The 13,573-nt window shown below is 40.9% G+C and overlaps 1 protein-coding gene across 1 annotated transcript in view; it reads left to right on the top strand.

Annotated features, from left to right (window-relative positions):
• Positions 1-12,410: 12,410 nt before the first annotated feature.
• Positions 12,411-13,573, top strand: part of Wdr49 (WD repeat domain 49) — a 170,123-nt gene continuing 168,960 nt past the window's right edge. Inside the window, exon 1 of the mRNA XM_051157307.1 lies at positions 12,411-12,795. Coding sequence (XP_051013264.1) covers positions 12,610-12,795 — 186 coding nt within the window. The 5' untranslated portion in view covers positions 12,411-12,609. The remainder of the gene's footprint in view (positions 12,796-13,573) is intronic.

Here is a 13,573-nt window from a genome sequence, read left to right as displayed (position 1 = left end):
TTATTGGATCTGTTGAAAATATTCTAAGTATCATTAACCTTGCTTATCCTAAACACACTATGGAGTGTGTGTGTGTGTGTATGTGTGTGTGTGTGTGTGTGTGTGTGTGTGTGTGTGTGTGTGTGTGTTTCCCATTCTTAGCCCTCTCAGCAGTCAGCCCAGATTCACAAACCCAACCTATGTCTTACACATTATCGTCAGTCTCAAGTTTTCTTCAAGTTTTTATATCACTGACATTTTAAAAACTAGTGGGTGTTTTATAGAATTCCATTTGTCTACTTATCAGTTCATGATTAGATTTGGTTATATATTTTCTTTTTATTATGACTGATTGATATTTCAATTGATCCTATCAATCACTCACTTCCACTTGCAATTCCCCCCAGGCCTCCCACCCACAAGACCATGTCAAAGCTTCACTTCCATTTTCATAAACCATTGAATCTGATTAAAGACTCTCTATGTAGATGGATGTAATGCCATCCACTGGAGTTTTAGCAAACCACAAGGGGCCACTTCCCGGAAGAAAATCGACTCTTCCCTACCTTAGAAGCTGTCAGTTGCCAAAGCTCCTCAGCTACGGTTAGGACATGTATGTTGGAACACTGAATGGCTTGAACTAGTTTGCCTCATATCCGTTATATGCTATGAGCTCATGAGTTCAGTGGTCCTATCATGCAGCACTTCTACCCAGATCTAACCCTTATGAGTTTCCTTTCTCAGTTAGGTATTTTTACAGGGTTATTGAGGTTGTGGTATCAGGATCCTCCATGCACATCACCTTAGGATATGCATGTCAGTCTACCCCATCATTAGTGGTGTTAACTTTGGCAACTCTTGCACTGTGACGCACTTCTGTTCCTGTAATTGTGAGCAATCTGTTGGAGAACTATTTTGAGATGGTGCAAATATTTTATTCCCTGAGAAAGCTTCATCCACTGATAACCATCCTTTCCCTGATCAATTATTACTAAAGATGGTTGTAAAATCATGATTTATAACTCAACAAGTTCCTCTAATAAAATACCTACAGAAGCCAAAACAAGGGGTAAAGGCCTGAGATACAGCACTTGCCTATAAAAGCGTTGTACACTGTTCTTTTTCCATCTCTCTCTCTCTCTCTCTCTCTCTCTCTCTCTCTCTCTCTCTTATTCCTTATTATCAATGCAGGTTCCCTTTAATCTAGCAGTCTGAGCTATGGCTTTAGGTGCTTTGAAAACTGCTCATGTCTGAATTCCACCTTCAGACATAAGTTTTATGTAATTGTTCTAGGATGGGATTAAAATAGGATTTTTCAAAACTTCCTGGATCACTCATAAATCTACCTAGCAAACCAATGACCACTTCAGTCTTTCAAATGCTTACCATCATGTTACATTCAAAACTTGAACACTTCTGGAGTCCCAGTATTTCCTCAGTGAGTATCCAGAGGCGACACAGTGGGTGAAATTCTGGGCCAGCTTACCTTTATAGCCACTCTTTCTTTCCTTCCTTCCTTCTCTTTTCTTCTTCTTCTTCCTCCTCTTCTTCCTTCTTTCTTTTTTGTTTTTTTTTGGGGGGGGGGGTTTTTTTTTTTTTTTTTGTTTTTTTTTTTTTTTTTTTTTTTTTTTTTTTTTTTTTTTGAGACAGGGTTTCTCTGTATAGCCTTAGCTGTCCTGGACTTGCTTTGTAGACCAGGCTGGCCTCAAACTCACAGAGATCCACTTGCCTCTGCCTCCCAGAGTGCTGAGATTACAGCTGTGCGCCACTGTGCCCAGCCTCTTCATTTTCTTACCTATCCTCCTTCCCCCATTATAAAGAGCCATCTGAACGCCACTACTTTTGTCCTCAGGAATCTTTATATCATAGACTAGATCATTTCCTCTGCTGAATCCTTCCTTCTATTTTTGATCTACCTATTACCTAATCATCATTTGAGTGATGTTATAAATAAAAATTCACTCAGTGTATCTGCCTTTCCTAACCTTGCAACTGTAGATTAGGAGCCTCTGGGCACTCTTCCTTGGACACAACCTCACTGTATTTTTGAAACAATGTATAGCAATCCTCAGCTCATCTCAACCTGGAGGATTGTACCTCTCATAAAAACAAAGCTCAGCTTATCCTAATGAATGCTCAAACAATATATAGGGAAATGAATGACTAATGAATGACCAAAGGCATACAAATTGCATTCCCTTGAGAAATCTCTTTGCTACAAGCTAATGCTAAATTCCATCATTTTTCCAACACCAGAAGCAGGTAGTGTGGCTGATGTGACAGACGCTTCAGTGACAGATTCATGCTTGGTCTGTACTATGATCTCATTTACTATCTTTAAAAAGTCCTAGTGATGTTTAGTTGGGCTGTCTTATATTTCAAGGGCTCATGCAATGTCATTACATGAAACATAGTAGTGCTTTTTCTCAGACAGAGCTCATTGAATTCCTGGGCTTCCTCCTCCTTAATTTATAACGTAAGTACTTGTAGGAACTTTAGTGGTCATAGTGATCATGTTATTTCAATTCTTCTTTATTTTTCAGAAGATTCTGAAGCCAGAAATTTAAGTGACTCCCTTAAGTTCCTGTCGTTGGCTACTGTCAGATCTGTGCATCATTTCCCATTTATTTAAAGATTTAACTTACTTACCTAAATTTAATAACAACATCTCCACTGCTGAATTTTCTCAATAGATGGGTGAGCTTTCCACAGAGCTAAGCGCTCCCCCTCCCCTTTCTGTAGTGGAGAAAAAAACGTCATTAACGTCTTTGGCTCTGAACATGTGTGTATCCTTCCCTAACTCCAGAGTGGATTTTTAAGGCTTCCTCCAATGACTCTCATATTTCTTTAGACAGTGGTAAAAGTTTATCTTGAAAAGTAGAACACAAAAATACATTGAGTAATTGAGATGCACTTTCTGTGGCAGCATTTGGCTGGGGCAGGAACTGCAAAAGCACCGCCTGCATCTCTGAAGACGGCTTCTCTGAGTACACTCAGAACAACTTGATTTTGGGTGGGATTCCAATATATTAATTTGACAGTTGTTGTTCGTGCTGTGAGGAAATGGAGCCCAGGTCCTCTGGGCATTTAATTAGAACCACTGTGTTCAGGAGCACCATTTTCTGGGAGAAGGGTTTATATTGGTGGTATTCGCTCCTGAGATGACAGCTTTCAATCTTCTAAAGTGCAGTTGTTTCAGAACTTTGATTTTTACAAATTTTCAATTCGTGTTTATTGCTCTTTTTTCTTTTCTTTCTTACACAGTGTTTCTTGCCATAAACAAGGTGAAGTAGCATCATTTTTCATAGCAGAGTAAGCTGATGTGATTTTCTCTTTCTTTTCTTTTTTTTTACAAATAGTAATTGGAGAAGAAAGGAAAAGTAGAAGACAAAAGACATGAAACCAAAGGCTGTAAAATTAATTTAAAGAATATATTTCTTTCTGATCTTCCTCTAACCTTTTTTATACTAAGATTTTCATCCAGTAAATGATCATTCTGTTTATGTGTGTGGTATGCATGCTTGTGTGTGGTGCATATTTATGTTTCTCCATTTCTGTCTCTATTAAGTGTCATGTCTATTTCAGTATATATTTAGTTGAGGATCCTCCATTGAGTAAGCTTGTGTAGAGTTAAAGCCCACCTCCAATGTAGAATAAAGTTTGTAATTCTAAGTATTCAAAGGAAAAAAATCAGATTTCAGTGATTTGTGTATTATAGCAACTTATGAGGTCCAAACTCTAACTGGCTGAAAATGTAATGCACCAAATATCTCTTTATTAAAATAATTAAACAGGACCAAATATATAAGAGCCAAATGGCAAGGAAGAAGTCTATGAAACACTGTTTTATGGGCATGGCGTGGTCACTGGTAAGTGTGCTCATTAGCTGTGGTTGCCTGCATAGACTTTGCATAAGGCTAAAGCTTTAAACAGTTATAGATGGGGGAGCGTCTCATGGGGCTAGGGAAATTTGTGGCAATCCAGGGTTGCTGCAGAACAGGAAATCATTGTCTTCAGTGCTGTGGCTACTGGTGAGTTAGTCACTCATGATCTGGTGGAGAGTTTTGCACAAATGCTATGTGAGAGACTCTGGTGAAACCAAGTAGCTTACAAAGGAAAAGCAGAAACAAAACAAAAAAGACATTAAAATGCAAAGGGTTCTTGGCGGAAGGTAGGGGCTTGGTAGGGTGAGAGAAAGATAAGAGAGATTAGAGGGATGAATTCGACTGTATTATATACATGTATAAAGTTGCCAAAGACTGAATCAGCTTTTAAAGAAATATTCAGAGTGTCAAGCAGGCCAGATCACAGTGTGGCTTGCTGCAGAGGTCATTAGCTCTGCTTAATGCTGAAGATGAAAGTGATTTTACAAAGTGATAACTCTCCCCCCACACACACACCACCACACTTCCCCCCCCCCTCCCACCTCACCGTTGCACTTCATGGCTACTCTTATAATACTAATCCGGCATTGCTCTCTGGGACAGCTTTGGACATTAGACCTTCCTAGAAGCAATGAAAATGGTTTCAGAATCTCAGTGTAGGCATGGCATGCCCTGATGTGGATAAGTTTGCTTCATTTTGCCGTGCAATTGTAATGTTCCTGCCTCTCTACAAAATCCTACCTCACCTTCCCAAGGCTGTGGCAAAGGTGCCTTTTGTTGTTGTTGTTTTGTTGTTGTTGTTGTTACTGTACACTTCTTCATGTGCACAGTATGTTTACAATATGTATTTCAGTCTTCACTATAGTTTATCATTTAAGCCCAAAACTGATTCTATATGTTAAACAGTATTACCGTCCTCATTTTGATTCAACCTGCCCGTGATTATAGGACTGGAAATAAGAACCAAGACTTGAACGTGACCTGACTCTAAATTCTAAGCACCTTTCACTTGATTGGCTAGTATTCACTTTCATGTTCCCTTACTTTTTGTACCTCACAGATCCTAAATTGGGTTGGAAATTACTGTGTTTTTATCAGGTTATTCTTTCTGGGGATTTATAGGATGAAGTACACTGAAAGGTCTAGGTTTGAATTCCACCCAGTCCTGGTAATTCTTTGTTACACAACTCATAACTTTGTAGGACTCAGTTTCCTTACTGAGAGCTGGTAGCAGCTATCCTGCTTTTAAGAGAATGGAGATGGCTTCAAATGTGGCAAACCAGCCACTTGGCAAAATGTCCTTGTTTCTGCTATAGACAGAATTCTGCCTAAAAGTGGGCAAGATTGGACCCAGGCAGAGTCAATGGCCAAACTCTGCCAAGACAGGGTAAGCAAGTTCTTAGTAGTTCTTGCCTCACAAACATGTCTGTCAGATATATTGGGCCAGAAAGCTGAAGACGATGCTCCAACATTTTATAGAGTTTTGGGTGACTGTCTAGGCAGTGAACTGTCTGTGTCATGTTCTCATTTTGGAAGCTGCTAAATTGCACTTCCTGTTTTATTCCTTCTCAAGTCTCTGATGGGGTTGAAGACCAGATAGTTTAGTTATACAATTAAGCTTAATTGTTTAGGGGTTAAGATACTTTTTGGTCTAGATAGAAGTTTTTAAGTTGATAGAGATGAGATATAATAGATACTGATTTACATTCAAAGTTGTAGACTCACCAAGATAGGAGAGATGTTTTCTCCAGCACTTCCAAATACAAATAGACAAAACACTATGAATATAACATTTATATAATTCCTAATTATTTCTTAGTCCTTTTTGCAGTAGGTACTTTATTGTATATATGTGTAATAATATAAATGTATATGTAAAAGTAAAAACAAAATAATAATTGAAAAGTTAAAGAAAAAAAGAGAGAACCAAACAAAATAATCTATGTAATGTTCTTAGTGTTGTTGCGCTGGTCTTAGTATGCTATGCAATTTAAGGTTGTTTGGACTGGGATGAGACAAAGATCTATTAAGTGTCTTGCAGGAATATCATCAAGCTTACCTTTCACCTAATCCTTTATGAGAATTCCCTACAAAGCCTCCCAGAGTGTCGCGCCTCACTCGGCCAGCAAGAAAGACGCGACCACCAGTTCTTCTCCAAGCAGTTTATTCAACCTCTTCGTGCAAGCAACTCCCCCGAACCGCACCTGTCACACACTAATAAAGCATACTATCATCCAATCAATTCACACCACGTCTCGTATCCTCATAGGTCCACGAAGGCGGAACTACCGCAGGCAGTGGGCTATATCCAAATAAGGACCTGTTTGTTTTCAACAGAAGCAGCTCTGGCGACGGGCCAGGCGCCATCTTAGGGTGCGGTTCTTGGGGGCTCTCCACAGTTCCCCCTTTTTTGTTTTATAATAATGACACATCAGGATTACAACACAACAGGTGAGAGTAGAGGTCTGATCTCCAGAATGTATGGGCATTTGTTCACACTGCCTTCAAGCAAGCCTTTCACTCGCTGAGTGCCAGACCTAGCTCCATACGTTTCATGGACACTTGTTCACACTGCCCTCAAGCAAACCCTTCATTTGCTGAGTGTCAGACCTGGCCCGGTACCATTTTCCCGGAGGTGGGGCCTGGGATACCAACCCACATGCAATCAGACTTGCTCCCCAGAAGGCCATTAACTGCATACAATGTACCTTCTGTGCAGTGCTCTGCCTCGAACCCTGAGCGTGACGAGAAACATTGTGTCAATTCTTCAGGACAGACAGCCAGATCTGAGGCGACTGTCCTGCCTCAACTGCTGCAAACGCTTGAGCCATCAAGACCTGAGTGTGATGTTGAGACGTTCTTAACCGACAAATACACCACAGGCATACACCACTCACACCCAGGAATATAATGCTTATAGCCCCGATGCCCGCCCATTCCTTCAGGTGATTAACAGTGGTCGCCAGCCAAGTGGAGAGTCCATCTGTGAAGGCCAGGTCAACACGGGTAGAATTGATTGTAGTAATCGACAGTCAAAGCTCCCTCATCAGGCCCTCGAAGTTGGTTGACCAGTTACCTAGAAGATGGCTAGAGAGCTGTTTAGATAGATTTGCAGCCTTAGTAAAATTACTATATTGAACTGAAGTAATACAAATCCCAGGCAGTTTCCATTCACAGCCTAGCTGTGCCAGCTGCCATAAGACATCCACCTGCTCCTGGACCAGGTCAATGTGTTGGTTCAGGATCATAATGCCTCCCTTTAACTGGGCATTGATGCTGACCTGCGTATCTAAAGCCTCAGCAACTGTGGCTGATAAATTGTTAAGGGTGGCGGCTGTTTGAACTGTGGAGCTTAGAGCAACTTCAGCAGTGGCAGCACCCACAACGGCAAGGGTGACTGCAGCAATAATGGCTGCGGTAATCCCAAAATCCCTCTTATGTCTAAACAACGTCATGGCATTAGGTGCTTGCACTGGGATGGGAACAAAGCGAGGCATACGAGCAACTGTGGCCAAAGGAAAAACTGAGCTGTCCCAACAAAGAGTATAGAAGCATGAAGCATTTGCGCATTATCAAGATACTGACCAGGAGTGAGGCATGTCTTAACAAGGCTACTCCAATCGGTAGGTGTCATGCAGTGCCTAGTTAAGCTCTCTATCATTGACACCGTAAATGATGCTGAGACGCCGTAGGCACGTACAGCCTCGGCAAGGGATTTTACTATCTTGAAATCTAGGGATTCATGGTAGCGATTTCCTTGAGCATCTTGAAACACTGGAAACCCCAAGGCACTCACCCTGACTTCCTTCCAAACCTGTGGGCATAAAGGCCGACCAACGTTAGTTGGCTCTGGTTCTAGATTGGGCACACTGTAGGGAGGGGGCATGGCAGTTTCCGTCTCATCCTTTGTCGCTCCCCTTCTTTTAACTTTTCCTTTCTCTGGCTTCTCCTTTCTATACGGAGACAAATCCGGATATAATCCGGTCCCCTCCATTTTGTTCATTAGTTCCTCAATATCATCTTTTGAGCTAGATTCTTCACTAAGCTCACTTTCTTTTTCTGAATTTTGAGATCTTTCTTCCTTCAACTGTTCAAGAGCTTGATTTCCAGCTTTTACTGTCTGACAGCACCTAGTATCTGACAAGCAACTACAAACCAACTTCCACATCAGTCACACCCCGGCTTTCAAGTCTCCTTGTTCTCAGGCAAAATCCAAGTCCTTACCTAGCTTATCCCAACTCGGAAGGGAAAGATGGCCGGACACCGTGAACCAAGGGGCCACTATATCACATTCAGTCAGGAAGGTTTCTAAGGTTTTACTTTTAATCTTAAGTCCCTTTGATTTTAACAATTCTCGGAGGGCAGCGAAGACCAGGTGAGAAGGTGACGCACCCATACTTTCGCTTTTCCTCCTTGCGAGAAACCTCGAGCATTAGCTCCCTTCCGGAGACCTTAGGATTAGTTCTCTTCTGGAGACTTTAGGATTAGCTCCCTTCCAGAGACTTTAGGATTAGCTCCCTTCCGGAGACTTTAGGATTAGCTCCCTTCTGGAGACTTTCCCCTTTTCCAGGGGTCATAAGCTCCACTTACCGGGAACTTACCCGCCGGCGATCCTTGACCACTTGGAGTTCTGAACTTCACGATGTGGGAGTGGACAGCGAGGTCCCCGTACGGGCCACCACTTGTCGCGCCTCGCCCGACCAGCAGGAAAGACGCAACCACCAAGTTCTTCTCCAAGCAGTTTACTCAAGTTCTTCATGCAAGCAACTCCCCCGAACCACACCCGTCACACACTAATAAAGCATACTATCATCCAATCAATTCACACCACGTCTCGTATCCTCATAGGTCCACAAAGGCGGAACTACCGCAGGCAGTGGGCTATATCCAAATAAGGACCTGTTTGTTTTCAACAGAGGCAGCTCTGGCGACGGGCCAGGCGCCATCTTAGGGTGCGGTCCTTGGGGGCTCTCCACACCAGAGATGTGTTTCTAAGGTGCTTCTAAATTCTGTCAGGTTGATGGTCAAGACCAACCAACAATACATATTCTCATAATCTCAAATATTGTTTCTCTTTTGATCAGATTATGCCTCATTTTCTGATTCCGTGCCATCAGGGCACAGGACCTCTTGCTGATTAGTAACTCTGATAGAGTTGCTTTCCAAAATGTTGTTCTAAAACTGAGAACACATGACTGTGCTTCTGTGTGACTGAAGAGCAGTGTTTGGAAGGCCAAAGTAGATTGTGGGCATTCCTGAGGTAAAATCTTCTTCTCCAGGTATTACCCTAGTAGGAAAAAGAGACACAGAGAGCTATGTTATGATATGGAAAAAAAAAACATTACTGTAGTTTCTGTGTAAAAATAAAACAAAATGATGTGTTTGCAGAATATACAGAACAATTAATTGTTCCTAGAAGACCCAGAACAAGAGAATGAAGAAACTAATAGTTAACCAAGGACTGAAAAGATGCTGAGGCTAACCTTGCACTCTCCCATGGGCTCTGGAGGAAGCTGCTTTTTAAACGGTTTGGACAATAGAGTTATCTTGAGAATGCATAGGTTCATGGCACAAGATGACAGTAGGGAGTAACTCTCTTCTCTTTAGGCCCAGAGAAGAAGCAGCCTTGACTAGAGACAATTTCCCATGAAGATGTAGAAAGAGAATTCTAAGTGAGGGGAAAGAAGTTAGAGGTGATTCCAGTCCAAAGAGAAGGGCAACAGAGGGCAAGGAAAATCGAGGAATGGAGATCCTCTTTATTCACTTAACTGCTGAGTAATCACAGGAAGGAAAAAGTAAAGGGTCTTGGGTGTGGGCTAGGGTGTAGGGATAAAGCTACTGAGGAGGTCCTCTTCAACTGAAAAAGTCATTCAGTCCCAAGATTTCAAAGAAAGCAAAGGCTATGTGTCTGCCCGTTTGGCCCCTGGATAGCAGACGATCTACCATATGGTGGACATTGGACTATCCCTGTAGAAGTGAACCAGTCTTGTTTAAGTCCTTTGCCTTAACTAAATGGCAACACTGAGCACATAGACTTTATCCTGATGTTCCTTACAGAATTGCAATTTTCACAGTAAAGGTGAAGGAGGTCAACTTAAGCAAGCTGTCAAGAGCTTAGTTACGATTTTAGAATACTATAGAACTGTAACCAGAAAAATATCTACATGACCATAAAGAGTATTAGATCCATTTAAAACTTTACCATCAAGAATGATTTCTGCTGTCATAATTTCCCAGAAAGATAATTGTGTGAATTAATTAGTTTCTAGCAGAATTAGTTGCTCATTACACATTCCTGTCTTACTAATGAACACATTTAGAGATGCATCTTTATGGAAGCTAAGTAGGCCAGGCAGCTTAATGGTCTTAGAATAATTAGTGAATTTTGCATTATCAGCCAGTGGGATACCTGCCTCTTCTAGTGTAGCTTCACAGATTTTTTTTCCTCTTCCCTCTTTTCTCCCTCGTTAGTATCTGTTATCTGAACAAAGCCCAGCTCTTCAGAATGTCATTATAAAATATTTTACAAACAATTGTGGCAGAGTACTAGCTGATACAAACCATAATTAACTTACCCACTGAAATAATGAGAAGACACAAGTTGGTCCCATGTGAGATGACTTAATGGCGCTCATGACTGTAGTCTTAAAAATGTTTTCCTAACTTGTAAGAAATCCTAATCCTGGAAATGTAAATGTTGTGCCTGAGGGGACAATTCTATTGGTAAAGTTCTTGCTTTACCAGCCCAAAGACTCAAATTTGATCCTCAGACTGCACTCTCAATCTGGGTGTTGTGGTGTAGACTCATGATCCCAGTACTGGATAGATAAGAGACAGGAAACAGAAACATCCATAGATCTTGCTGGTCAGACCACTGAATCTTTTTGGGAAGAACAAGCCAGTGAGAAACTATCTTAATAAAAAGAAAAAATTAGATGTACAGCAGTTGATGAAGGAAATGGATTTACTCTTTCTTCCACATGTACGTACATACATGTGCTTTCACACAAACGTGAACATGCACAGATACACAAAGAAAATATGTATTTGAAAATTTGCTCAGCTGCCTTTCTGCATCTATGATATGCTGTTTATAATCTGTAATGTCATCCTTTCCTCTGTGCCTATGACTTCAGAGTCTTTCTGAGCACAACACTGTATGCAGCAAGAGGCTATAATTGACCTGGAAACCAAATTAGAAAAATAACCTCTCTATTAAGCTATAAGCCTCACAAAATCAGCCACCAGGTCCAACAGTTCTTATGGACTGTGAACATATAATAGATATATGAATAAATGGATAGGTATGTGAGTGAAATTGTAATATTTTTTCTAAGGTGGCACAGGAATGCTTGCAGAAAGCTTCCTCTGTGCTGTAGGAAAAGCTCTTAGTGCCATAATGCATGATGGGCCCTTAGAGCTGGGTCAGACCTCAGAGAAGCCCTCCTGCCAGGTTTTGTTTCAGGAAGATGAAAATATGATGCAAAATAATCATCTGAAACACAAGGGTTGATTCTTGGGCTCCACTCTGCTGTGATCTACATCTTCCTAAGTTCTGTGTCACATCACCCATAAATAGGAATCCTGGCATTGTGTGCTTTGTAAAGTTGTATGGAGTCTGGGTAAAGGAATGTATGAAAATTTCCAAGTGTAGTTCCTGGAAAATGGAATACAGCAGCTACCCCCAAAATATAATAAAACCACAAACACCAAACAAATAATAACACAACAACAAAACAAATAGCAGTTACTGACCACCTCCCCATCCCCCACTTCTCCTTTTCATGTATATTAGCTGAACTGGGGATGGTACAGATAAATGTAGAAATGTGGTAAAACTATCTTTGTTTAACAGATAATGATTTGTTTTGCTTTTTCCTTACAGTTTTAATGAGTTGAAACATTTTCTGAGTAATCCTTACAATATGCACATGTAACCTATAACAAAACATAAAGAACATTTTTATTATATAAAAGTAAGATATGTTTTGAGTGGAAAATATAAAATTCTTGAATGTCAGGCTCTTTTCTTTGGCTAATTGTATAGCTATGCTTTATAGACAATATATTTGTCAAAGTAGTCTTTAAATAAAATGGGACACCCTTTGATAAAGAAAGAGTAGAGAGAACTATCTTTCCAAAACGTAACTTAAAAATTCTTTAAACTTTCAAACCTTCAGTTCAGTCATTCAATCATAGGGAAGGAAAGGGAAAGTCAGTTGGCTTGGTGTTGGTTGCCAGGAAACACACAAAAGCACCAAGACAGAGAAAACAAACAACTCTGTGTTGCTGGGAAGGTTGCTTTTGGGTACAAGAACTTCACTGGCTAGGAGGACTTTGAAGCTGTGCACCTGCATGCCCAAACACCCCAAGAAGAGAAAATGCAGGTGAAAGCATGACTGAAAGCAGTTGAGGTTAGTCAAAAAGATAAGGAAAGGTTGCTTTCAAATGCATTTAAGGCAAGAGGGTTCCGCCCACTAGTAGCTGTGAAGTGGGGACAGCCAGACGCCTTTCTAGTGAGTTCAAGTTAAACAGAATATGAAGTGCCAACTTGGAGGTCTTGAAAGCAAATTATGGTTTCAAAGAAGGGAAGGCGTCGAAGGCTTTCATTCCCTACCATTGTTCAAAGGTTTTTGCCTCCTAATGATATGGTTGGGTCTTCATTTTAAATTCTATTCTAAGTTGAACTCCTTTTCAAAGGCACCTGTTGAAGCAACAACAAGAGGAACAAACACAGAGTTGAAGGATGCTCAAGAGGAGTCAAGTCATTGAGAGCAACCCTGATGCTACACTTGAATTGAACATGGGGCCACAGACAGAGCCAGCATGCCTCGAGAAAACAGGAGTTAGTGCTAGTGAGGACTATGGTGCAGGCCTCCTTGAAAACCAGCTCAGTGTGGAGGATTTTGTGAAGATACAACAGGTCTTTGAGGTAAGTGCTAAGTTTACTGACCAGAGGATTTGGGCTCTTCACAGAGGACAGTAACATAAAACACACACTTTTCTTTTAAAATACCTGAATACCTGAGAGAGAGCTTGGTTAGGAAAGTGCCAGCCACATAAGTATGAAGACCTAAGTTTGATCCCTAGAACCCATGAAGAGCCGGACATACAGGTGCATTTATAGTCCTAGTCCTGAGGAAGTGGAGATAATCTCTCTGGGGCTCACTAGCCAGGCCATCAGCATACTCAGTGATGACTCAAACAGTCCCAGTGAGAGCGCCTGTCTCAAAAGAAATTGTGGATATCCCTTGAAGAATACTTGGAGATATTGAAGATATTTAGATAGATGTATCGTTTCCACATACTTACACACACACACACACACACACACACACACACACACACACACACACACACATTTAATAGTCAAAGAAGGAATTTGAAGATAGTCAGGCTCACGTTTAGCATCAAGTGCTTTGTAGCACTATCCTTCTGGGTTTTTTTGGGGAGGGGTGGTGACAAATGCTATCAATTGATTTAAAGCCACTGTATAAAACCATCACCACTATAAAATGTACCATCTATTATTGTGCATTTTTCTTAGAAATTAATACATTTTGCCAGAAATTAAAACCTATGAATGAGAAAAGTGAGAAAACTAAATTAATCACTTAGTAAATAAATGCCTTTGCATTGGATGCAAAAATAGAACTAGGAAAATGTAAATGGATGTGTTTAGTTTGTGAAAGCTCACTTCTACCTCCCAC

This window comes from Acomys russatus, chromosome 15 (genome assembly GCF_903995435.1).
Source record: "Acomys russatus chromosome 15, mAcoRus1.1, whole genome shotgun sequence".
In the NCBI taxonomy this organism is placed as follows: domain Eukaryota; kingdom Metazoa; phylum Chordata; class Mammalia; order Rodentia; family Muridae; genus Acomys; species Acomys russatus.
Note: the sequence above shows the minus strand (reverse complement) of the source record. Positions and strands in the feature narration are given on the sequence as shown.